Source organism: Ascaphus truei, chromosome 10 (assembly GCF_040206685.1).
Source record: "Ascaphus truei isolate aAscTru1 chromosome 10, aAscTru1.hap1, whole genome shotgun sequence".
In the NCBI taxonomy this organism is placed as follows: Eukaryota; Metazoa; Chordata; class Amphibia; order Anura; family Ascaphidae; genus Ascaphus; species Ascaphus truei.
Window position 1 is genome coordinate 28,975,391 of NC_134492.1, and position 27,787 is coordinate 29,003,177.

At 48.0% G+C, this 27,787-nt stretch overlaps 1 protein-coding gene across 1 annotated transcript in view; it reads left to right on the top strand.

Annotated features, from left to right (window-relative positions):
- The window catches only part of PODN (podocan), a 40,384-nt gene extending 13,225 nt beyond the window's left edge, over positions 1-27,159 (top strand). The window contains exons 5-11 of the mRNA XM_075616353.1: positions 16,598-16,707; positions 18,337-18,493; positions 21,413-21,528; positions 21,918-22,575; positions 24,673-24,821; positions 25,656-25,827; positions 26,654-27,159. Coding sequence (XP_075472468.1) covers positions 16,598-16,707; positions 18,337-18,493; positions 21,413-21,528; positions 21,918-22,575; positions 24,673-24,821; positions 25,656-25,818 — 1,353 coding nt within the window. The 3' untranslated portion in view covers positions 25,819-25,827; positions 26,654-27,159. The remainder of the gene's footprint in view (positions 1-16,597; positions 16,708-18,336; positions 18,494-21,412; positions 21,529-21,917; positions 22,576-24,672; positions 24,822-25,655; positions 25,828-26,653) is intronic.
- The last annotated feature ends 628 nt before the right edge of the window (positions 27,160-27,787 follow it).

The window sequence follows — 27,787 nt, forward strand, 5'->3', positions numbered from 1 at the left end:
GGAAGTGCCCTCTGGTATCTTCCTTGACAAAAAATAAAAGGGAAAAACAAAATAGTGTAATACAATTTAATTAGACAATGGGTGCATGAGATTTAAAACTTACAAGCGACCGATATTTTCAAGCATAGAAAGGAGATGTCGCCGGGCTCCACAGTATATCCCTCTCTGGGTTGCAGTGTTGCTTCTCGGCTGATCCCTGCTGGCAGAAGGTCTTTGTATCTGTATATGGGGATAATTCTGGCTGCAGTATGGATACTTAAGGCCCGTGCACAGGCTATGTTCTCCTCCGGCCGCCTATCTCCTCCACAGATGTAGTCTTCAGCTTCGTTACTCCGTTGCGCGTGCGCATGCGCAGACGGCTAGATGCTGGGCCAGGATACAGGGAAAGAAAACTCCTCGCTACGGTGGCTTGGAAGGACCAAAAAACGTTTTTTGGTCCTTCCAAGCCACCGTAGCGAGGAGTTTTCTTTCCCTGTATCCTGGCCCAGCATCTAGCCGTCTGCGCATGCGCACGCGCAACGGAGTAACGAAGCTGAAGACTACATCTGTGGAGGAGATAGGCGGCCGGAGGAGAACATAGCCTGTGCACGGGCCTTAAGTATCCATACTGCAGCCAGAATTATCCCCATATACAGATACAAAGACCTTCTGCCAGCAGGGATCAGCCGAGAAGCAACACTGCAACCCAGAGAGGGATATACTGTGGAGCCCGGCGACATCTCCTTTCTATGCTTGAAAATATCGGTCGCTTGTAAGTTTTAAATCTCATGCACCCATTGTCTAATTAAATTGTATTACACTATTTTGTTTTTCCCTTTTATTTTTTGTCAAGGAAGATACCAGAGGGCACTTCCTCATCTACAACCTATGTCATTATATGCTGAGGCGAGAATACCAGCTCATGATATTAGAAATTCCATGTGAGTGTGTCTCTACCCTAAAAGTGTGTTCAATATCATTCTTCCCCTGTTTTCCCCTACCACCCCTCCCTTCCCACTCTAAAATAAGAAGTGTGTATAACTTGGAGTTGTTTTTTATTGTGGCCCTCCCCTTTCTCTTCTAATTTTCACGTAACATAAATCATGTTGTACAGTATTAAAAAATACTGTACGATAAACAACACTTTGCTCCACACACACAAACACACACTGTACAGTACTGTACTCACAGCTGCTTTTGTACGTGTTACAGTCCAGTTACATTGGTGTTTTAACAGTAACTATGGGGCTATCATTCTGAAGAAAAGGGAAAACAGTGCAATGTACATTCAACTTCTACGGAAAGCAAACCGTACATTAACAAACAGGCCTGAGAGCAAACTTTAAAGTGCTTCATTTTTTTTTTTTTTTAACTATTGAGGTTTGTCTGTTTCATTGCATCTCTTTTCTTCTTTTTAACGATTTCAATCAAGCGTTTTATCTGTAAAACTGAAATGGAATCTACGTTTTCTGTTTCAAGAAAATTAAGTCCAGTTTGCAAACCTGCGAGCGCCTCTGCGATCTTATTAGGTGGCGGCTCTGGTTCCTTGTCCTCATCGTCTTCGGTTGCATCCAAATCATGATTTTCGCTAGTAACGTTTTGGATTGTTTCTGAGTCGGTCATATGCTCATAGGAAGGACAGCTGCTGTCCCCTTCTACCCAAGATTCTATCGCGGCCTCACTTTCCCTATCAACGAACGGTTCCAGTACTCTTTCTGCATTGGCCATGTCATTTTCTGTGAGGCCTTCATTAATGTATCTTTCAAAGAATAGATTGGCAGCGACTTCTTCCTCTATAAAGCCCTAAAAGTCATTCTATCTATCACTATCACTGTCTACCTGGAAGTTAGCCGGTACCAGACTTGCACCAGTTACGTTTCTCCAACATTTACAATGCACATTTTTGTGATCGCTTCCCATGCTTCACCACCAATGTAAAAAAAATTATTTTAGGTTTATCTTCTTTAAAAATGCAGTAACAGAATCCTCACCCGTGATTATTCGCTGTATCAGCGTCTTTCGGAAGTTCATCTTGAACGTTGATATAATGCCTTGATCCAGCAGCTGTATTTTTGATGTGGTGTTTTGGGACATGTAGCTGACTCATATTTTGCCATCTCTGCTTATCAGGCTATCGGCAGACGATGGGCAGGGCATTTATCTAGCAACTACAAAGCTTTGGTATCCAACCTTTGTTTCCGTACGTGTTTACAAAACTCGGGTACGAACTGCCGATGAAACCGGTTTTCGAAAATGCTGGAAGTCATCCATGCATTTTTACTAAAGTCGTAGGAAAAAGGCATAGAGGCCATATTCACGTGGTGGAAGCACGTGGTGATTTAAACTTGCCTATATAAAGTGGCTTCAGTTTTTGATTTCCTGTTTGGTTATCACAAAAAAGTACAGTCACTCTGTCTTTCATTTGTTTCAAGCCTTGTTTTCGCTGATCATCATTCTTATAAGCCAGAGTGGTATTCGGTAACATTTTGTAACACAGTCTGATCTCATCGCAGTTATACACCTGTTCTGCGGTACAGCCACCATCTTCAATTATCTTCTGAAGCTGGGCAGGGTACGCGTATGCAGCTTCATCGTCTGCTGAACGTATCTCTCCTGATATAGCGGTGTTGTTTATTCCATGTCGCCTTTTAAAGCGATTTTAGCCATCCACTACTAGCCGTGAATGAGGCTGACTCAATTCCGTGAAGTTGGTTGTGAAACTCTTTGGCTTGTGTTTGTAGATGGGGTCCAGACAGAGGTGTGCCTTCGGATCTTTCTTGGACAAACCACTGAAATACAGCTGAGGTTGATGCAAGTGATTCCGTTTCAGTCCATCGTCTGTTTCTATGGACTTAGCTGCATCACAAAGTGTCTCCTCCTCCTTTTTCCATCCGCGAACTGTAGACTCCTTCCCTCCTAGGTCTCCAGCCACTTGGGTTTTGCTGGACTCCAGAGTTGATTCTATCAAGCGCAACAATTTTTTCTTCTAAAGTAAACTTCTTCCGTTTCTTTGAAGTTTCTATCTGGCAGGGGTCTTCCCTATGCCTTTTCCCGGGGTTAAAAATCTGAGGCCAGGGGGGAGGGGGGGTTTATAACGGAACTGAAGGGGTTAAATACGTGAGGCTGAGGGTGGGTGGGTTATAAAAACAGAACTGGAGGGGTTAAATTCCTAAGGCTTTTCCTGGCGCTGACAGCACAGTGGGTGGTAGGGTCAGACTGACAGAGATCCCCCGGAACAGAGAGCCTCAGAGTTTTTTTTATGTCTCACTTTCTGGCATTGTTGTTTTATATTTTAGCACTGTATTATGCTGTTATTGTGTTACCCTGTGTGTTCTGTTCTTAATGTACAAATTCCCTGCGTCAGAGCGATGCGTCGCCATGGTAACCGGCGTCCAATGACGCCACGGGGTCGCGTTGCCATGGCGACATGACGTCACATGGCCCCTTGGCGTATTTGACGCCTGAGGGGGTGGGGGGTTGGGGCGCGGCAGCGAGCTCCCTGCCATCTGGCACATGACAAGCCCTGGTCAGCAGTAGAGGATAGAAAACGGCATGGTAGGAGATCTGCTGTATATTATTGGGAGCCACGCTCACATCGCGTACTAAGCGGATTCCCGTTGTACCGGATCGCGCTATAACGGGGTTGAGCTGTATATACAAATATATTTGGGGTCAATACAAGGAGCTTTCAAAAGAGCTATTCATCCCAAGGGCAGTACAAAGGACTGTGGGGCATCCCTTGATGTTGGAGGAAAGGAGATTTCACCAGCAACAAAGGAAAGGGTTCTTTACAGTAAGGGCAGTTACAATGTGGAATTCATTACCCATGGACACTGTGATGGCAGATACAATAGATTTGTTCAAAAAAAGGTTAGACACCTGGGTGAGTAACTGACAGGGCGAGAGGTATGCTGGGGGGGAGTAACTGACAGGGTGAGAGGTATGCTGGGGGGGAGTAACTGACAGGGTGAGAGGTATGCTGGGGGGGAGTAACTGCAGGGTGAGAGGTATACTGGGGGAGTAACTGACAGGGTGAGAGATATACTGGGGGAGTAACTGACAGGGTGAGAGGTATGCTGGGGGAGTAACTGACAGGGTGAGAGATATACTGGGGGGAGTAACTGACAGGGTGAGAGATATACTGGGGGGGAGTAACTGACAGGGTGAGAGGTATGCTGGGGGGGGGAGTAACTGACAGGGTGAGAGGTATGCTGGGGGAGTAACTGACAGGGTGAGAGATATACTGGGGGGGAGTAACTGACAGGGCGAGAGGTATGCTGGGGGAGTAACTGACAGGGTGAGAGGTATGCTGGGGGAGTAACTGACAGGGTGAGAGGTATGCTGGGGGAGTAACTGACAGGGTGAGAGGTATGCTGGGGGAGTAACTGACAGGGTGAGAGGTATACTGGGGGAGTAACTGACAGGGTGAGAGGTATGCTGGGGGAGTAACTGACAGGGTGAGAGATATACTGGGGGGAGTAACTGACAGGGTGAGAGGTATGCTGGGGGGGAGTAACTGACAGGGTGAGAGGTATGCTGGGGGAGTAACTGACAGGGTGAGAGATATACTGGGGGGGAGTAACTGACAGGGCGAGAGGTATGCTGGGGGAGTAACTGACAGGGTGAGAGGTATGCTGGGGGAGTAACTGACAGGGTGAGAGATATACTGGGGGAGTAACTGACAGGGTGAGAGGTATGCTGGGGAGTAACTGACAGGGTGAGAGATATACTGGGGGGGAGTAACTGTCAGGGTGAGAGGTATGCTGGGGGGGAGTAACTGACAGGGTCAGAGATATACTGGGGGAGTAACTGACAGGGTGAGAGGTATGCTGGGGGGGAGTAACTGACAGGGTGAGAGGTATGCTGGGGGAGTAACTGACAGGGTGAGAGATATACTGGGGGGGAGTAACTGACAGGGCGAGAGGTATGCTGGGGGAGTAACTGACAGGGTGAGAGGTATGCTGGGGGAGTAACTGACAGGGTGAGAGGTATACTGGGGGAGTAACTGACAGGGTGAGAGATATACTGGGGGAGTAACTGACAGGGTGAGAGATATACTGGGGGGGGAGTAACTGACAGGGCGAGAGGTATGCTGGGGGGAGTAACTGACAGGGTGAGAGGTATGCTGGGGGGGAGTAACTGACAGGGTGAGAGGTATGCTGGGGGGGAGTAACTGCAGGGTGAGAGGTATACTGGGGGAGTAACTGACAGGGTGAGAGATATACTGGGGGAGTAACTGACAGGGTGAGAGGTATGCTGGGGGAGTAACTGACAGGGTGAGAGATATACTGGGGGGAGTAACTGACAGGGTGAGAGATATACTGGGGGGGAGTAACTGACAGGGTGAGAGGTATGCGGGGGGAGTAACTGACAGGGTGAGAGATAGTGGGGGGGAGTAACTGACAGGGTGAGAGGTATGCTGGGGGGGAGTAACTGACAGGGTGAGAGGTATGCTGGGGGAGTAACTGACAGGGTGAGAGATATACTGGGGGGGAGTAACTGACAGGGCGAGAGGTATGCTGGGGGAGTAACTGACAGGGTGAGAGGTATGCTGGGGGAGTAACTGACAGGGTGAGAGGTATACTGGGGGAGTAACTGACAGGGTGAGAGGTATGCTGGGGGAGTAACTGACAGGGTGAGAGATATACTGGGGGGAGTAACTGACAGGGTGAGAGGTATGCTGGGGGGGAGTAACTGACAGGGTGAGAGGTATGCTGGGGGAGTAACTGACAGGGTGAGAGATATACTGGGGGGAGTAACTGACAGGGCGAGAGGTATGCTGGGGGAGTAACTGACAGGGTGAGAGGTATGCTGGGGGAGTAACTGACAGGGTGAGAGATATACTGGGGGAGTAACTGACAGGGTGAGAGGTATGCTGGGGGGGAGTAACTGACAGGGTGAGAGGTATGCTGGGGGGGAGTAACTGACAGGGTGAGAGATATACTGGGGGAGTAACTGACAGGGTGAGAGGTATGCTGGGGGGGAGTAACTGACAGGGTGAGAGGTATGCTGGGGGAGTAACTGACAGGGTGAGAGATATACTGGGGGGGAGTAACTGACAGGGCGAGAGGTATGCTGGGGGAGTAACTGACAAGGTGAGAGGTATGCTGGGGGAGTAACTGACAGGGTGAGAGGTATGCTGGGGGAGTAACTGACAGGGTGAGAGGTATGCTGGGGGAGTAACTGACAGGGTGAGAGATATACTGGGGGAGTAACTGACAGGGTGAGAGGTATGCTAGGGGAGTAACTGACAGGGTGAGAGGTATGCTGGGGGAGTAACTGACAGGGTGAGAGATATACTGGGGGGAGTAACTGACAGGGTGAGAGGTATGCTGGGGGAGTAACTGACAGGGTGAGAGATATACTGGGGGGGAGTAACTGACAGGGTGAGAGGTATGCTGGGGGGGAGTAACTGACAGGGTGAGAGGTATGCTGGGGGAGTAACTGACAGGGTGAGAGATATACTGGGGGGGAGTAACTGACAGGGTGAGAGGTATGCTGGGGGGGAGTAACTGACAGGGTGAGAGGTATGCTGGGGGAGTAACTGACAGGGTGAGAGATATACTGGGGGGGAGTAACTGACAGGGCGAGAGGTATGCTGGGGGAGTAACTGACAGGGTGAGAGATATACTGGGGGGGAGTAACTGACAGGGCGAGAGGTATGCTGGGGGAGTAACTGACAGGGTGAGAGGTATGCTGGGGGAGTAACTGACAGGGTGAGAGATATACTGGGGGGAGTAACTGACAGGGTGAGAGATATACTGGGGGGGAGTAACTGACAGGGTGAGAGGTATGCTGGGGGGGGAGTAACTGACAGGGCGAGAGGTATGCTGGGGGAGTAACTGACAGGGTGAGAGGTATGCTGGGGGAGTAACTGACAGGGTGAGAGGTATGCTGGGGGAGTAACTGACAGGGTGAGAGGTATGCTGGGGGAGTAACTGACAGGGTGAGAGGTATACTGGGGGAGTAACTGACAGGGTGAGAGGTATGCTGGGGGAGTAACTGACAGGGTGAGAGATATACTGGGGGGAGTAACTGACAGGGTGAGAGGTATGCTGGGGGGGAGTAACTGACAGGGTGAGAGGTATGCTGGGGGAGTAACTGACAGGGTGAGAGATATACTGGGGGGGGAGTAACTGACAGGGCGAGAGGTATGCTGGGGGAGTAACTGACAGGGTGAGAGGTATGCTGGGGGAGTAACTGACAGGGTGAGAGATATACTGGGGGAGTAACTGACAGGGTGAGAGGTATGCTGGGGAGTAACTGACAGGGTGAGAGATATACTGGGGGGGAGTAACTGACAGGGTGAGAGGTATGCTGGGGGGGAGTAACTGACAGGGTCAGAGATATACTGGGGGAGTAACTGACAGGGTGAGAGGTATGCTGGGGGGGAGTAACTGACAGGGTGAGAGGTATGCTGGGGGAGTAACTGACAGGGTGAGAGATATACTGGGGGGGAGTAACTGACAGGGCGAGAGGTATGCTGGGGGAGTAACTGACAGGGTGAGAGGTATGCTGGGGGAGTAACTGACAGGGTGAGAGGTATACTGGGGGAGTAACTGACAGGGTGAGAGATATACTGGGGGAGTAACTGACAGGGTGAGAGATATACTGGGGGGGGGAGTAACTGACAGGGCGAGAGGTATGCTGGGGGGAGTAACTGACAGGGTGAGAGGTATGCTGGGGGGGAGTAACTGACAGGGTGAGAGGTATGCTGGGGGGGAGTAACTGACAGGGTGAGAGGTATGCTGGGGGGGAGTAACTGCAGGGTGAGAGGTATACTGGGGGAGTAACTGACAGGGTGAGAGATATACTGGGGGAGTAACTGACAGGGTGAGAGGTATGCTGGGGGAGTAACTGACAGGGTGAGAGATATACTGGGGGGAGTAACTGACAGGGTGAGAGATATACTGGGGGGGAGTAACTGACAGGGTGAGAGGTATGCGGGGGGAGTAACTGACAGGGTGAGAGATAGTGGGGGGGAGTAACTGACAGGGTGAGAGGTATGCTGGGGGGGAGTAACTGACAGGGTGAGAGGTATGCTGGGGGAGTAACTGACAGGGTGAGAGATATACTGGGGGGGAGTAACTGACAGGGCGAGAGGTATGCTGGGGGAGTAACTGACAGGGCGAGAGGTATGCTGGGGGAGTAACTGACAGGGCGAGAGGTATACTGGGGGAGTAACTGACAGGGTGAGAGGTATGCTGGGGGAGTAACTGACAGGGTGAGAGATATACTGGGGGGAGTAACTGACAGGGTGAGAGGTATGCTGGGGGGGAGTAACTGACAGGGTGAGAGGTATGCTGGGGGAGTAACTGACAGGGTGAGAGATATACTGGGGGGAGTAACTGACAGGGCGAGAGGTATGCTGGGGGAGTAACTGACAGGGTGAGAGGTATGCTGGGGGAGTAACTGACAGGGTGAGAGATATACTGGGGGAGTAACTGACAGGGTGAGAGGTATGCTGGGGGGGAGTAACTGACAGGGTGAGAGGTATGCTGGGGGGGAGTAACTGACAGGGTGAGAGATATACTGGGGGAGTAACTGACAGGGTGAGAGGTATGCTGGGGGGGAGTAACTGACAGGGTGAGAGGTATGCTGGGGGAGTAACTGACAGGGTGAGAGATATACTGGGGGGGAGTAACTGACAGGGCGAGAGGTATGCTGGGGGAGTAACTGACAAGGTGAGAGGTATGCTGGGGGAGTAACTGACAGGGTGAGAGGTATGCTGGGGGAGTAACTGACAGGGTGAGAGGTATGCTGGGGGAGTAACTGACAGGGTGAGAGATATACTGGGGGAGTAACTGACAGGGTGAGAGGTATGCTAGGGGAGTAACTGACAGGGTGAGAGGTATGCTGGGGGAGTAACTGACAGGGTGAGAGATATACTGGGGGGAGTAACTGACAGGGTGAGAGGTATGCTGGGGGAGTAACTGACAGGGTGAGAGATATACTGGGGGGGAGTAACTGACAGGGTGAGAGGTATGCTGGGGGGGAGTAACTGACAGGGTGAGAGGTATGCTGGGGGAGTAACTGACAGGGTGAGAGATATACTGGGGGGGAGTAACTGACAGGGTGAGAGGTATGCTGGGGGAGTAACTGACAGGGTGAGAGGTATGCTGGGGGAGTAACTGACAGGGTGAGAGGTATGCTGGGGGGGAGTAACTAACAGGGTGAGAGGTATGCTGGGGGAGTAACTGACAGGGTGAGAGGTATGCTGGGGGAGTAACTGACAGGCTGAGAGATATACTGGGGGGGAGTAACTGACAGGGTGAGAGGTATGCTGGGGGGGAGTAACTGACAGGGTGAGAGGTATGCTGGGGGAGTAACTGACAGGGTGAGAGATATACTGGGGGGGAGTAACTGACAGGGTGAGAGGTATGCTGGGGGAGTAACTGACAGGGTGAGAGGTATGCTGGGGGAGTAACTGACAGGGTGAGAGGTATGCTGGGGGAGTAACTGACAGGGTGAGAGATATACTGGGGGAGTAACTGACAGGGTGAGAGGTATGCTGGGGGAGTAACTGACAGGGCGAGAGGTATGCTGGGGGGGAGTAACTGACAGGGCGAGAGGTATGCTGGGTGGGAGTAACTGACAGGGTGAGAGATATACTGGGGGAGTAACTAACAGGGTGAAGTATACTGGGAGAGTAACAATATTATTCGCACCTTGTTTTCAGTGTCTCCCCTTACACGGTAACCCCACGTGGCCCCTGTTACTTCTTACTAAAATCCTATGTTGGGACGCATTACTTTTTCATCCAGGACTTTCAGGGGTGGGGGGGGGGGGGGGGGGCTGAATATCTGGCCAAATCTGCGAGGGAGCGCAGCGCGAGCTGGCTCAGGATCTGCATACTTTCCCCTCCTCTCGTGAAACAGCCGGGCAGATTTCCATGAGAACTGGCAGACGGTTTCAGCTCGTTTTAAGGGATTGTAACCCTAAGATGTGCAGCGAGGCGCCTCGTGTGCAGACATCTGAGACTAAGCACCAAGATTTGGTCTAACACAGGCGCTTCAAATTCAGGGATGTCACTTGTCCCGGTCATTACTGAGATGGCTCAGATCTGAGAAACTACAAATTATAACGTTTGTATTTTTCTTTTTCTCCGCTATATACACAGAATTCTGCAGCTTACACTCAGGACGCCATATATATATATATCCCTCCTTGCTCGGCTCTAACGGAGTTTATATTGAATTAACTGTAGACATGGCAGTGCTCAGTCTCTCATACCTGCTCAGGGTGCTGGGTCGGTGCAGGCTGGGGGTGGGTATGCAGATAGAATAAGGAGAGGCGCCAGGGACATTTATAGTACAAAGAATTAAAGGGAGGAGTGAGTAAAGACGCCGACTCTAAAACAATGATACTGAGTTTGAAGCAGGGGAGTCTGGCTCAAATCTGTGTCAGCTCCTTGTGACTATGGGCATGTCGCTTTATTTCCCTGTGCTTCAGGCACCAAAAAATAGATTGCAAGCTCTGCAGGGCAGAACATGTGCCTGCAAAAATTCTATGTACAGCACTGCAGACACTGTCAGCGCTATACAAGCAAAAACTATTATTATTTATTTAAGATCTGTTTATAAGGCTCCCCATCAGGGCCGGCTTGATGGCAGTTCCATCGTCGCAGTAGCACTGAGAAATTAGGGCTGAGATGTAAGGAGGGGCAGAAGAGTGTAAAGCTTTAAAAGTGAGGAGAAGAATGGAGTGTGAGATGCGGGATTTGATCGGAAGCCAGGAGAGGGATTTCATGAGGGGAGATGCTGAGACAGATCTAGGAAAGAGTAGAGTGATTCTGGCAGCAGCGTTTAGGATAGATTGTAGGGGAGACAGGTGAGAGGCAGGAAGGCCGGACAGCAGGAGGTTGCAGTAATCGAGACGTGAGAGAATGAGGGCCTGAGTCAGAGTTTTAGCAGTCGAGTAACAGAGGAAAGGGCGTATCTTTGTAATATTGCGGAGGAAGAAGCGACCGTGCCCTATCTCAGATGGGCCCCTTTCTCTGACCAACACCAAGCCCCCCTCTCACTGACCCTCACCCAGCCCCCCTTTCTCTGACCCTCACACAGCCCCCCTTTCTCTGACCCTCAACCAGACCCCCTCTCACTGACCCTCACCCAGACCCCCTCTCACTGACCCTCACCCAACCCCCTCTCACTGACCCTAACCCAGACCCCCTCTCACTGACCCTCACCCAGACCCCCTCTCACTGACCCTCACCCAACCCCCTCTCACTGACCCTCACCCAGACCCCCTCTCACTGACCCTAACCCAGACCCCCTCTCACTGACCCTCACCCAGCCCCCCTCTCACTGACCCTCACCCAGACCCCCTCTCACTGACCCTCACCCAGACCCCTCACCCAGACCCCCTCTCACTGACCCTAACCCCCTCTCACTGACCCTAACCCAGACCCCCTCTCACTGACCCTCACCCAGACCCCCTCTCACTGACCCTCACCCAACCCCCTCTCACTGACCCTCACCCAGACCCCCTCTCACTGACCCTAACTCAGACCCCCTCTCACTGACCCTCACCCAGCCCCCCTCTCACTGACCCTAACCCAACCCCCTCTCACTGACCCTCACCCAGACCCCCTCTCACTGACCCTAACCCAGACCCCCTCTCACTGACCCTCACCCAGACCCCCTCTCACTGACCCTCACCCAACCCCCTCTCACTGACCCTCACCCAGACCCCCTCTCACTGACCCTAACCCAGACCCCCTCTCACTGACCCTCACCCAGCCCCCCTCTCACTGACCCTAACCCAACCCCCTCTCACTGACCCTCACCCAGACCCCCTCTCACTGACCCTAACCCAGACCCCCTCTCACTGACCCTCACCCAGACCCCCTCTCACTGACCCTCACCCAGCCCCCTCTCACTGACCCTCACCCAGCCCCCCTTTCACTGACCCTCACCCAGACCCCCTCTCACTGACCCTCACCCAGCCCCCCTCTCACTGACCCTAACCCAGACCCCCTCTCACTGACCCTCACCCAGCCCCCCTCTCACTGACCCTAACCCAACCCCCTCTCACTGACCCTCACCCAGACCCCCTCTCACTGACCCTAACCCAGACCCCCTCTCACTGACCCTCACCCAGACCCCCTCTCACTGACCCTCACCCAGCCCCCTCTCACTGACCCTCACCCAGCCCCCCTTTCACTGACCCTCACCCAGACCCCCTCTCACTGACCCTCACCCAGCCCCCCTCTCACTGACCCTCACCCAGCCCCGTGGGAACGAGCTGGTGCCAGATTAGTGTGTCAGGCTTTCTCTGTTAGTTAATTGGGCATTGTCAGTAATTACACAAGATCAGAGAATGTGGGGAGCTCTTTCTATTCTCAAACTGGATGTGTATTAACCATTTCAGTGTCACAGAGATGTGCAAAAAAACTCTCTGTAAAATCCTTTTTGTGGGGTGTCACGGTAGACCAAGCTTATTAACACTTTACCATCTGGGTCCATTGATTGAATAAAGCATGAAATAAAATAAATTGTATGTATTCACATAAAGAACACACACAGCTTGAATTACAAAAATATCATGAATAACACACTTACTGGAATGGGGTCAAATGAAATAAAATGTCCACGGAATGAAAAACACAGAAATCAAGTCTCTAGGCAGGAATTCCCACATGTGGGGTTGTTGCACAAAAAGAGCCGTGTAACAGTCCTTGGCTAGGGGCGCTAGCAGCAACCCCTGTATCTCCGCCAAGAGTAATATTTTCGTTCCCCCAATGCAGGATTAGTTAGCAAATCCTTAGTCCTTACGAATACTGGAAGCTGGATACAAATCTTTGGTTACGATGGAATCTTCTTTACATGATGGAACTCTTAGATGGAACTGACCTCTGATTGGCTGCACGAATCTTTATAGATACACAAAGCCTATGCTTCTAATGTGCAGCCAACCACTGCGTGGGAATTACTACTTTCACCTATTATGGGCACAATCTGCCAGTACTTCAGGTAGCCTTTGAGAGGCTTCACTGTATGCTGGGAGCATGTGCCAACTTCACACTTCAGCCGCTTAGCATAAATAGCCAAGCTTACTTCCCAGGACATCTATTTAAAACCAGAGACAGAACATGAAACACAGGCAGAGCTCAGTGCACATCCAGTGAAAAACCTACACAGTGCCTAAATATATATGTATAGATATCTATTAAATAAAATGGTCTTTTAGTTTAACATTTTGGCCAAAGTGTTGTAAGCCCCTGAGCCACTACACGGCAGACCACATCTCAAAGGTACCTAACACTAATATAAATTCTTAATAACCTGTGCATTACCAGGAAGAATGATTTATAATAAATCTGTCAAAATTAGTTGCATAGTTCTAAGTCTGAAGCTTTTATTAACCTGTACATTACCAGGAGGAGCACTCTGTATTAGATTTGTCACGATCAAACTGCAAGCAGGCAAGTTCCCCTGAGAGTGGGAGATTCTATGGAGTGAGCTTTTAACCATTTAAATGTGGGAGCGGGTGAGCTTCAACAAGATAGGAAAAGCCACCTTCCAATCAGCTAAGACCAGCTGAACAAGATTTGTAAAACATACAGGACACCTGCAAGCTCATATTGAACCCCCAAAATAACCACAACATATATATAAGCATATAGGTGTCACAGAGGAGTGCTACTGAGCATGGCAATATATATTTAAAACCAGAGACAGAACATGAAACACAGACAGAGCTCAGTGCACATCCAGTGAAACTTATACACGGTACAGTGCCTAAATATATATGGATAGATATCTATTAAATAAAATGGTATATGTCGATACATCATAAATCAATCAACAAATGGGCTAAAACTTAGCATTACTACAATGGAATCATAACATGAAATAATATCACAGTCTGAATATATATATATATATTTTTTTTTTTTAATTTTTTATTTTATTATACTGTCATGTACTTTTTTATTGTTATATCTCTAGCAGATGTGTCTATTGGAAACATTTCCCTAAGATATATATATATATCTTAGGGAAATGTTTCCAATAGACACATCTGCTAGAGATATAACAATAAAAAAGTACATGACAATATAATAAAATAAAAATATATGATATATAAAAAAGGGGGATAAAATATTAATAAATTATAAAAACTGCATGAAATGCATAATAGACAAATATAGCCCTGATAGATGGGGTGCATTATGGGGAAACCACAAGGACATTAAAAGTGAACAGAAAATCCTGATGTTTGTTGAAAATAGGAAACCTCCATATAGTAGGGGGAGGGGAAAGGAGAGAGGGGGAAGGGGGAGGGGAAAGGGGGGAAGGGGGAGGGGAAAGGGGGGAAGGGGGAGGGGAAAGGGGGGAAGGGGGAGGGGAAAGGGGGGGAGAAAAGGGAGGGATGAGGGAAGGAAAGGAGACAAAGGGGAAAGGAAGGAGATGGGGGGGTTGTGTGTAGATTACCAAGAACCAACAACAAGGTGACCAATCTGCCATATAGCAGAATACCATCTAGATGAATGATTGAATACATAAGGTCACCTGATAATTGTAATGCAGGAGAAAGAGACGAGAGTGACTGTCAGGGGCATGGGAGAGAGGAGGAGCAGAGAGGACAGGGAGTCCGACAAGGGAGCAGGGAGACTAAACAAGTGTGCTGACATCCAAACACTCATTCAGTCCACCAGGGGTTAGGGTACCTAGCTGATGGATCCATAATTTCTCACGCCGGCAAAGTGCTTTAAAGCGATCACCTCCCAGATTGCAAGGAGAAATGTGTTCAAGACCCATAATGGCCATACAACTAGGGTCCTGATTATGGGCTAGTTTGAAATTCCGAGGGAGACTATGAGTATTGATACCTTTAAAACATTTCTCCTGTGCTCAAGGAAGCGAACGCTTAATGGGCGAATGGTGCGACCAACATATTGTTGGCCACACCCGCACTGGATCAGGTATACGACATAGGTACTAAGGCAATTGATATTGCTCTTGATCTGGTAAACCGTTCCCTTACTGGATGATGCAAATTGGGACTTGACCACTAGATGCTTACAAGTGATACATCTGGCCCTCCCACACTTGAGATTACCAAATGGGCCTGTAATCGCAGAAGAGGCAGACGGACCACTTGGCCTAAGTTGACTCGGTGCTACTATGTTTTTAATGTTTCTAGCCTTTCTGTAGATGATGGAGGCCCTCTCTGGGAGGGTGGACCCCAAATGGGGGTCACACTTGAGAATTTTCCAATGGTCATTGAGAATCTTTTGGATGTTTCTATAAGATTGATTGTAAGTAGTTACAAATCTCAAGATGGAAGGACCGGTATGGCTTGTGTCTCTAAAAACACCATACCCCATGTGAGGCCTTTTGTTGGATGTAGTTAATAATAGAGACCTATCAAGTGCCTTCACTTTGCTGAGAGAGTCTGAAACTAACTTCCCATCATAGCCTTTGGCTAGAAATTTCTGACTCAAAGTGTCCGCCTGATGCAGAAAATCATTCTCTCTAGTGCAGTTCCTTTTGATCCGATGAGACTGCCCTAGAGGAATGTTCCCGAGTCATTGTTTGTGGTGATTGCTGGACGCATGAACGTAATTGTTCACAGAGACAGACTTAAAATGAGTGGTGGTAGTGATATTTAAGTCCGAATCTGAGGCTAGGACTAGATCCAAAAATACTATGGATTCTGCATTAATGGTGTGAGTGAATTTAAGTCCTAGATGATTATTGTGAAAAGAATTCAAAATGTGAGTTAAGGCCACCTTTTCACCATCCCAAATCATAATAATGTCATATATGAAATGGCCATAGTACACGAGGCCCGCCCCAAGCTCCACATGTTGCCAGATGGATCTCTCCTCCCAGTGACCCATGAAGAGATTGGCATAGCTGGGGGCGAACCTCGTGCCCATGGCCGTTCCACAGATCTGTAAATAAAACAATTCTTCAAACAGAAAGTAATTGCGAGTCAAATTAAAACTAATACAATCCAAAATAAATTTCTTGTGTTTACCGGGAATGGATAAGTCAGCGTCAAGCCAGTATTTTATTGCTTCAATCCCCCTGGAATGGTCTATACATCATATGTGGCCCAAAGATAAGTGGATTTCCATTTAATATTGGAGAGGGAGTCGATGACGTGGAGCGTATCCCTAATATGTGACCTGAGCTTAGCTACAAAGGGTTGAAGATAGCAATCAACACACTGGGATAGGCCCGACGTCATCGACTCCACCCCCGAAATAATGGGCCTGCCAGGGGGATTGATCAATGACTTATGCACTTTTGGCAAGTGATAAAGAATAGGAGTGCGTGGATGTGAATTAAATATAAATTTATACTCTGTTTTAGAAATAATATCATCATTGAGTGCTTGTGTAAGAAGCTCCTTGAAAAGATCCTGATAAAGTACAACAGGATCTGCTGGTTAAATTGGTGTTACCCACTCCCCCCCCCCCCATTTCTACCCCTCTTTCTGTATCCCTTTCCCTCAGTTTTTTTTTTTTTTTCAAAATCTAAATAAAAAAGAAGTTAAAAAAAGAAAAATGAGGGAAACTAAGGTGTAACGTCTTTATTGTATTCTCATTTAATAAATGGGAGCTTGGTTAATAGCCGGCTGTGTCTCGTTTGGGCTTTTTCAGCTGACTCTGGCTCCCCGATTCCTCCCGAACTCTCTGATCAGCGCAGACTTCGCCGCCAATTATATCACTAGAATCTACGCAATGACATTTGGGCAGAAGCCAAACTTACGGTGAGAATGGGGGGAGCGTCTCAAAGCGGTATATAGGTGTGTATATAGGCCGGGGCAGGTATCTATATTAGTATACGGGTGTTTATATAGGAGCATACAGCAGACTAGGTATATAGAGGAGTATACAGCTATGTATATATAAGGTCATACAGCAGACTATAGGAATACACAGGTAGATACTGGTGCTGAGGGAGTGGTTCAGTGAGTAAAGACATTGACTGCGAATACTGACACTGAGTTTGCAGCTTGGTTCAAATCCTGGTGTCAGTTTAGCGGCTTGGGGAACTCACTTTATCTCCCTGTGCCTCAGCACAGCTCTGTCTATCTGGGATTTGCTGCGTGTGTACGCTGTCAGCGCTATACAAGAAAAAAACAATTGGTATTAATTATAGAGGAGTATACAGGTGTACACAAGCACTACAGAGAGCTGAGATTCACTACAAGTTAGGGGGCTATTCATTTAACTGCACTAGTGCCGATCGGAGCACTGTCACACCAAAACTCCCGTTGACTTCAACGGGTGTTCCCATGCGATGAAGCGCAGATTGGCACTATTGCAGTTTTAAAAATACGGGTTAACTTTAAAAATAATATAATAATATATATAATATAATTCTGGGGACCCCGTGCTTCCAGAGACACTTACCTCCGTAGTGGTGCCGGGATCCCTGCAGGCAGAGAAACTGTGTGCCTTAATCTAATGACGGTTTAAATGTCCCATGTCCCGCCGGCCAATAGGAAGCCGTGACGTCATCTGGTGCGGCTTCCTTTGGCCCACGTGATCTGGACCTTTAAACCTGCAGAGATACCGACGCCGGAGGCATCTCTGAAAGCAGGGGGTACCCAGAGCTGAAATTACCACAGATCAGCCACGGAGACCCCCTGCTTCCAACCTGTAATAAAAAATAAATATATATTATTATTTTTTTAACGTTAACCCGTATTGCTGCTTTAATGAGTTAATTTAATAGCAAATCATTATCATTTTTTCATAGCATGCCAACATACTGCGCAGCGCAGTACCAAGGGGGGAGCAGACAAGAAAAGGATAACATGAAAACCTGCACTGATAGGTCAGGAGGAATTCCTGTTCCGAGGAGCTTGCAATCTGCAAGGAAGGGAGAGTGGAAACAGGAGGCACAGGGGGAGGAGGCAGTTGGAGTGGTATGACAGGAGAGGTGTGGGAATATCAGGAGCAGGTCCCGTGAGTGAGGGGTCAGGACGGAGAAGGTTCCGTGAGTGAGGGGTCAGGACGGAGCAGGTTCCGTGAGTGAGGGGTCAGGACGGAGCAGGTTCCGTGAGTGAGGGGTCAGGACGGAGCAGGTTCCGTGAGTGAGGGGTCAGGACGGAGAAGGTTCCGTGAGTGAGGGGTCAGGACGGAGCAGGTTCCGTGAGTGAGGGGTCAGGACGGAGCAGGTTCCGTGAGTGAGGGGTCAGGACGGAGCAGGTTCCGTGAGTGAGGGGTCAGGACATGATGTGGGGCTCAAACTCAGATCCACAGAATCAAATGTTTTTAAGGTGACTTTAGGGAGAATTGTCCCACTAGATGAAGTATCTCAGGGTAACCCCGGTGTCGTGGGGTGGCCGTGACGAGTCTCGGGGTGACAGCACGTGTCTCTCTCTGACCAGCTCTGTGTATCTTCATAACAACAAGCTGACAGACGCCGGGTTACCCGACAACGCGTTTAACGGCTCTGACAACGTGGAGATCCTGATCATGTCCAGCAACTTCCTGAAGTACGTTCCCAAGAACATGCCCTCTGCTCTGTCCAAACTGCACCTGAAGGTACCGCGCATCCTGACATCATCATTACTGTACCTTTAACACGGAGCTATGTGACATCATCATTACTGTACCTTTAACACAGAGCTATGTGCAGGCCTCACTGTACAGTGATACAGAGTATCCCAGTCAGCTGGAAATACATATATTTATTTATACAATGTTTTACCAGGAAGTAATACATTGAGAGTTACCTCTCGTTCTCAGGTATGTCCTGGGCATAGAGTTATAACAATACACGGTTACATTAAAAGAACAGTCAATTCGTAGACATTTCATGGACAGATAGAGTTGGAAAATTGGGTACAGGGGATAAAGAGCTTGTGATTTTCAGATTGAAATAGAGCAGCTTTAACATCCCCAAATATCAGCGAACGGCAGCACACCCTATACCGCACAATATACCGCACAATATACCGCACAATATACCGCACAATATACCGCACTATGTGATCATACTTATATAATGATTAGACAAAAGAGCCCCGATGCTCATACAATATGACAAGTTATTTTGTTCATTACGATCTGTTTTTTCTTCTTATAAGTATGGGCCATTTAGTTCAGTCCTTTGGCTAAAACATTTCAAGTCTGCAACCATGTCACGGCGTGACCCTATCAGCAGGTCCTACACTACCAATATTATACTGTCTTATGTATCTCTTCCACTGCAGAGAGCAGCGGTGCGCAAACTGGGGGGGGGGGGCAGATTATCTGCGGGGGGCGCGGGGTTTGCAGAGGCCCCGCGCACTTCCCGAAGGCACTTATATGAAGTGCCGGGGAAACGGCGAAGGCCTCTGTAAACCTTGCCGTGGTTCAGCCGCCATCTCGAGACACTTCGCTATGGCAATGCGGCGTCAAATGATGCAGCGGTGTCATGTGACGTCACGTTGCTATGGTAACGTGACATCATGACGCCGGGAACCAAGGTAAGGAGGAGGGAGGGAGGGAGGGGGCGCGCGGAGAGCAGGACAGCCGGCAGGGAGGCGCAGGGGGAAAAGATTGTGCTCCCCTGGCATAGAGAGAAGCGGAAACAAAACACTGCTGCGAGCAGCATGGGGAGCGGGACATACAGTGTATGCAGTGTCCAGGGCATTACAATGTAAGAAGCCCTGTATGTGCTATGTGTGAGCTACAGGGCAGTTAAAACCGGTTAGCAACCAGAAGCCCCCCAATAATTATAGTGAGAAAAATCTAAAAAATAAAGTGCAAGAAAAAATATATTCATCCTTCCCATGCTTGCTGCCGCAGTAAAGTTTATCTTCACCCCTCTCCTGGGGGAATACATCTCTTAATAGACTACTCATTCACACGTGGGTACCAGGACTGACCGACGGACTAGAAGTGGAATGGGCGAGCTTAAAACTAAGGCCGCGCTTATAGTGCTGGTGACAGCGACGTGACCGATGACGTCACCCGTCGCCACTAGCGAAAGTTGCAATTTGATTTTTAATGACGTCGCTGGCGACAAGGCGAGTGACGTCACGAAAGGGGGCGGGTCGCGCAATTTGATTGGTTTAGAGATAGTCACATGTGGCGACTGTCTCTAACAAATCAAATTTACCCGGCTTCCAAATTTTCAGTCGTTCCGTCGCCGTCGCGCTTACTATAAGCGCTTGCGACGGAGTAAATTGATTTGTTTTGGAGCGACGTTGCATCGCCGTCATAAGGCACTATAAGCGCAGCCTAATAAGGAGGAGGGGTCACAAGACCTCCCAAAATTGTTTCCAAGTTACATTTAGACACACGCAGGCTTAGCCAGCTCCAAACCCAAACACACTGCAATGTTTTTCTTACATTTTATTTTTTAGATTTTTTTTCACTATATTTATTAGGTCACTGTTGGTTTTTAACCAGTTTTAACTGCACTGTAGCTCATATAATGCACATACTATACAGTGCTTTTTAATTGTAACCCTTTAGACACTGCATAGATGTCACGCATCCCATCCTGTTGCCTATATCATTGTTTAGTATCAAGGAACACTGTGTAATATTAGTAGTGTCGGACCTGCTGAGATGGGTCACAGCGTGACTTGGTTGCAGGCCTGCAATGTTTTGGCCAAAAGATTTAACTAAATGACCCATACTTATGAGAAGATAAAACATATAGTAATGTACTAAATAATTTGCCGTATTGGATGTGCATTGGTACTTCTTTGTTTCTTGCTGTATACATTAGGAGACTATCTAAGTAGCACTCCTGTTGACACAAGCAAATATATATATTTATAATGCAGTGGGTTTGGGTTTTATTGAGTATGTACTTATATAATGATACTGCATATCGCTATAATCCTAGAAATACATTTATGCTGCAGTGTATAGTGATGCAGAGTCTGTACAGCATCATCTATAGACCCTGTGAGGTGGAGGTCACGTTCCTGGATTTTGGAAGGAGTTAGAGGGAATAATGTGGATTTATCAGATACTTTCTGAGGGCCTCTTTTGATGTACCTTAGAGTCTCCGTTCTTTTATTAGAAGATGCTTTAGATCAGGGGTGGGCAACTCCAGTCCTCAAGGGGCATCAACAGGTCAGGTTTTAAGGATATCCCTGCTTCAGCACAGGTGGCTCAATCAGTGGCTCAGTCAAAGACTGCATGGCCTGTACTGAAGCAGGGATATCCTTAAAACCTGACCTGTTGCTGGCCCTTGAGAACTGCAGTTGCCCACCCCTGCTTTAGATGATGACTGTGGCTATGTGCCGTATGTCTTTTTATTGCAATAGGCTCATATTCCTGCGTTTGGGGTTCTGAGTGTGGAACACTACTACAGCATAGCCCTCTCAGTGCTGCAGGTTCCAGAGCAGGGCAAAGGTTACACTGACCAGGTGTAACCCTTTCCAAGCTGGGCTGGCAGGAAAATCCTGAGACTGTGGAGCATTAGTAAATGGATTAACATTTCTTCTTCAATTCCTCCAGAACAACAAGCTGGAAAAGATCCCGCAGGGAGCGTTCAGTGAGCTATCCGACCTGCGCGAGCTCTACATGCAGAACAACCTCCTCACCAACGAAGGCATGGACAACGAGACATTCGGGTGAGATGCCTCTCACTGTGTGTCACCGTGTGTCACCGTGTGTCACCGTGTGTCACCGTGTGTCACCGTGTGTCCTGCTCAGATACAGACAAAAGTGTCAAAGGAAACATCTTCAATGGTACCAACCCTAAAACAAAACCTCCTCACCTCGCTGCACAAACATGTCATTTTGGAACTTGGTTTTCATGCCGCTGGCAGGGGGGCCTGAATCACATATTTAGATGTATTTCTGTATTATATGCACAGCAGGTCCCTATGCCAGCAAAGTGATTTCTTCCACTTAACACGTGGACCTAGTGTATGTTGCTAAGGGGCACCTGGAGTTGGAAATAATCTTTATTCTGAGCTGTGGAAGAAGTCACTGATACTTTGTATTCCCGTTATTCCAGGAGAATGGCCCGGCTGGAATATCTGGATTTGTCCAGCAATAACCTCACTCAGATTCCCAGTGGGCTGCCCCGTAACATCGTGCTGCTTCACCTGGAGAAAAATTCCATCAGGTCCATCTCTGAGGACGTTCTGACCCAGATTAGAAACCTGGAGTACCTTCTGCTCCACAACAACAAGCTGAGGGCCCGAGGGATCCATCCAGCTGCATTCCTGGGCCTGAAGAAGCTACATACACTGCACATGTACAATAACATGCTGGAGAAGGTGCCCGCTGGGCTCCCTCGCAGGGTGAAGACCCTGATGCTTCTCCACAATCAGATCACTAGCATCTCCAAGAATGACTTTGCCACCACATATTTCCTGGAGGACCTGAATTTGAGCTACAACAAGATCACGAGTGGTGCAGTCCACAGGGATGCCTTCCGCAAATTGCGCCTCCTCAAGACCTTGGAACTGTCGGGCAACAGCCTGAAGTCTCTGCCCTACGGGCTGCCGAGGAACCTAGAGATCCTGAGGCTAAAGGAGAATGACATCAGCTCCATCCCACAGGAGACACTGGCCGGAATGTCTAAGCTCAAGGAGCTTTATTTGAGCAACAATAAACTGAAAATCAACTCTATTTATACGGGAGCCTGGGCAGAGCTCAGCAGTCTCCAGGTGAGGAATCTGGGATATATATATATATATATATAGTAGGAGAAGGTCTTCGTTGACACACTGTCTCATTACAAGACATTGTTTAAAAATTATAATTTATTTGCAGATTACTCACACAACGTTTTGGGAATCACCCTTCTTCAGGTTGATACACACACACAGACTCACACACAGACTCAGACACACACACACACACACAGTCACAGACACACACACACACACACACAAAGATTTAGGAGTGCTTGTAGACAGCAGGCTTGGCAAACGTGCCCAAAGTCATGCAGTAGCTGCAAAGGCAAACAAGATTTTATGTTGCATAAAACAGGGTATAGATGGAATATATAATTATGCAACTGTATAAAGCATTAGTAAGACCACACCTTGAATATGGAGTAGTTTTGGACACCAGTCCATAAAAAAAGACATTATGGCATTAGAAAAAGTGCACAGAAGAGCCACCAAATTAATAAGGGGATGAAAACCCTGATTTATGAGGAGAGGATAGTTAAGTTACATTTTTGGTAGATGAGGTTTAATACAGATAAATGTAAGGTTATGCATTGGAGAAACAAGAATAAACAGGCGACTTACAAATTAAATGGGGATAAATTGGGGGAATCCTTGATGGAGAAGGATTTAGGAGTGCTTGTAGACAGCAGGCTTAGCAATAGTGCCCAATGTCATGCAGTAGCTGCAAAGGAAAACAAGATCTTATCTTGCATTAAACGGGCAATGGATGGAAGGGAAGTAAACATAATTATACCCCTTTACAAAGCATTAGTAAGACCACACCTTGAATATGGAGTACAATTTTGGGCACCAATCCTTAGAAAGGACATTATGGAACTAGAGAGAGTGCAGAGAAGAGCCACCAAATTAATAAAGGGGGTGGACAATCTAATTTATGAGGAGAGGCTAGCTAACTTAGATTTATTTACATTAGAAAAGAGGCATCTAAGAGGGGATATCATAACTTTATACAAATATATTCGGGGACAATACAGGGAGCCTTCAAAAGAACTATTCATCCCACGGTCAGTACAAAGGACTTGGGGCCATCCCTTAAGGTTGAAGGAAAGGAGATTTCACCAGCAACATAGGAAACCAGTAAGGGCAGTTAGAATGTGGAATTCATTACCCATGGAGACTGTGAGGGCAGATGCAACAGATATGTTCAAAAAAAGGTTGAACATCTTTTTAGATAGGAAAGGTATACAGGGATATACCAAATAAGTAAACGTGGGAAGAATGTTCATCCATAGAGTAATCCGATTGCCAATTCTTGGAGTCAGGAAGGAATTTATTTTTCCCCTTATGAAATATATTTGCATGATTTTTCACTGGGGTTTTTTGTTTGCCTTCCTCTGGATCAATATACTGCAAGTATAGATATAGTATAAAGTATCTGTCGCCTAAATTTAGCATAGGTTGAACTTGATGGATGCATGTCTTTTTTTCAACCTCATCTACTATGTAACTATGTAACTATCATGTAACTATGTAACTACTATGTAACCTACTCCCTCCCCCTCCTTTGTAACTACTGTACACGGAAGAAAGGACCAACACGGCTCCCCATCCTCCTTTGCTGTTTTACATTGTAAGCTGTGATGTAATATAAGACTTCTGGGGGAGGGAAGGGGGAAGAGACACGGCGCCCAGAAATGGCGTGGAGACCAACGCGGTTTGGGTGAAAATTTCAGGGACACCTTTTTGGGAAATGCAAAGATCTGGCAGTTTCCCTGCAAAGTCCTTTCCTGGAGGTTTCCTTCACTGTAAAACATGAGTGGGAGCAGGAAGGGGCGTACGAGAGAGAGCGTCAGGCAGACAGACACTGGTTTGTATATATATAACAAAGTATCAGGATTTCATTCCCGGACAGTTTGGCCACTGTGTACATACACTGTATTCTAGATCTGTACAGACGGACAGTTTGGCCACTGTGTCCATACACTGTATTCTAGATCTGTACAGACGGACAGTTTGGCCACTGTGTCCATACACTGTATTCTATATCTGTACAGACGGACAGTTTCCGCCCCTATACCTGTCACTTTTGGGTGAGTTTAGTCCTCAGGCGTGTTCTGTGTCTTCCAGCTGCTCGACCTGTCAGTGAACCAGCTGTCCTACGTCCCCCCGGACCTGCCGGAGTCCCTGGAGTACCTGTACCTCCAATACAACAAGATTGTCACTGTCACCGAGAGCGCCTTCGAGTCTACCCCAAATATAAAAGGGATCTTCCTCAGGTAACCCAGGACAGAGGTGGGATTATATGGCACGGCAGCCTCGGGCTCATTGCAAACTGTGATATCTCTTAGTACAGGGGTTCTCAACTCCAGTCTTCAAGACCCCCCCTCCCATCCCCCCTCCGCTCCCCCCAACAGGTCAGGTTTTCAGGATATCCCAGCTTCAGCACAGGTGGCTCAATCTGTCCCTCTATCAGCACAGGTTGCTCATTAAGTGGCTCAGTCGAAGACTGAGACACTAATCGAGCCACCTGTGCTGAAGCAAGGATATCCTTTAAACCTGACCTGTTTTTTTTGTTAATTCAGGTTTGAAGCAGGGGGACCCCCGGAGCTGGACCCCATTCATTTCAGCTTCGGGGGTCCCCCCGCTTCCCAAGATACTTACCTTTGAAAAGGGTGTCGGTATCTCCTGCCGTTTTCAGCGCCTGGTGACATCACGGCTTCCTATTGGCCCGCGGCGGAAGCTTTGAAAAGCAGACATATATTGAAGCCTGGAGCGGCTACCGGCACCCACTACCGAGGTAAGTATCTCCGGAAGCAGGGGGTCTCCGGAGCTGAAATTAACGGGGTTCAACACCAGAGACCCCCTGCTCCAATCCTGTATTAGAAAAATGTAAAAGAAATGTAAAATCTGCTTGGATTGCCTCTACGGTGGAGTTACCTGGGCAAAGCAGCGGTCGCTGCCCTCAAACTAGTGCGATATGTGATGGGAAGTCAGGGAACCGTTCCCAGTCTTCTGTGGGGTGTTTGTTTCTCTGTTTAATGTCAGAGGAGCCCCCCTGGGGGGGGGAGGGGTCACCTCCCTGCTCATTTGCTCCTTGTGTCTCCGGAAAGGTTTAACCTGTTCACGGCCGGCTCGGTGAAGGAGAACGCCTTCCAGGGACTGGAGAACCTGCAGGTGCTGGACATCGAGAGTAACCTCGCCCTGTCCACCGCGTCCAACAAAAAGCGAGAGGAGGTGGAGAGAGAGGAGGAGGATGAGGAGAGGAAGAGATAGCACCTTCAGGTATGTGAGCGGGGTCTGCACTCGTTGTCACCCATCTCATTGTGGCTTTAGTCGTGCTCATAGTGACGTTACAATAAAGTGAGAGCACTCAGCCATGTAACACCCTCGATGACATTTCGGACACACATGCTGCTGTCTGTATTGACAGCAAAGAAACCCGCAGCGATTTCAAACCCAGGAGGAGGTGCAAACATCTCTGTGTTGGTGGCCACCTTTAAAGTGTGTGAATTACAAGATATAGCAGATCAAAGCTTCTCAGTTATAGGAAACTTCTGGAGGAAAGTGTAGATATAATATATTTTGTTAATGGGACAGCAACTTAAAATATGTATCAGATCTCGTGCGAAGAAAGATTGGTGGAGGTGCACACTTTCCCAATACATGGACCATCTTACAAACGCGTTGGGGTTCTCAGTTAGAGTTTACTTACTGAACCAGAAGACAGCGAATAAAAGTCCCACTCATGAGCGCACTGACAGCTCTGCATACATTCCCGACGGTTCTCCTTCCACAAACAGGACCCCTAATAAACCCCCCCCCCCCCGCTCCCCCACAGAGTTCTGGAAATAAAGAATCAAACTTCAGGACCCCCCAACTCAGCTGCAAAGAACTAGCGGGACCATACATTGCATTAATACACACAGCCGAGGAAGGCCCTTCTGGGGTGGAAGGGTGGGCTTGTATCTCTCACTTGTTATATAAAATTCCAATCATTTTCCCCTGTGTTATCTGTCTCTTGTCTCTCCATCCCGGGGACTTGTTACTTTCTTTCATTGCACGAGGACCCCCCAGACATGCTTATGGTAATAACTCCCCTTCTCTGCAGGGTGTTCCGGATGTGGGGAGCGGTCTGAAGAGGGGGTACGGGGGCTGAGCAGAGACATTTTCTTCTATTAACTCTTCCGCTGCCAGAGGAGCCTGCAGCTCATTGCTTTGCATTTCACTCTGTTGCTTGGCCATATATCGGGGTTGGCTCTGGCAGGGAAGGGGAAGGAGGTCTGAGAGAAACCCTATGTTCCCGTCCCAATGGACATGGGAGGAACGGGCAAAAGCGGGCTTTTGTGTCCTTTGTGTGTTTCAGGATCTATTTCCACGTGTGAATGTGTGAGGATTTCCATCCCCGGTTTGTTCCATTCTTTCTGTGACTCAGAAGCCGGGCTCCTGGGAGCGGATATTTTCAGTCCAGAGCGGGCGCCATCTGAGCTGGAGCATTTCGGGCTCTAAGGATGGAAACGCAAAAGGAAAAACTTAATTGTATTTGTAAATTTTTCTGGTGTATATTACAGATACGGAATTATTGAGCTACATATGAAATAAATGATTGTTATATCATTACCATCTCCGCTTGTGATACTGTATTGGGGAGGCTGCAATGTATTGAGATTCCCCAGTAATTTTTGTTTATTTATAAAATGTTTTACCAGGAAGTAATACATTGAGAGTTACTTCTCGTTTTCAAGTATGTCCTGGGCACAGAGTTAAGACAAAAAATACATGGCTACAAATACAGTTATATAAGTAAACAGGGTATACAGTACATTATATACAAGACATTGCATGCACAGTTAAAGAAAATATATATTATAGGCGTATGAAACAGTTACAGACCAGATTAAAGTGTGAGACAGCCTTAGATTTGAAAGAACTTAAGCTGGTGGTGGATGTGAGAGTCTCCGGTAGGTTGTTCCAGTTTTGGGGTGCACGGTAAGAGAAGGAGGAGCGGCCGGATACTTTGTTGAGGCTTGGGACCATGAACAGTCTTTTGGAGTCTGATCTCAGATGATAAGTGCTGCATGTGTTAGGGGTGAGGAACTTGATCAGATAGATGGGTAGCTTGCCCAGAAAGTATTTGAAGGCAAGACAGGAAAGGTGAATAACTCTAGGTTGTGCTTTTCCTGACCTGGAACACATTACAAGACTACATGTAATTTTTTTAAAAAATGTATTTGTTGGTAGGCTT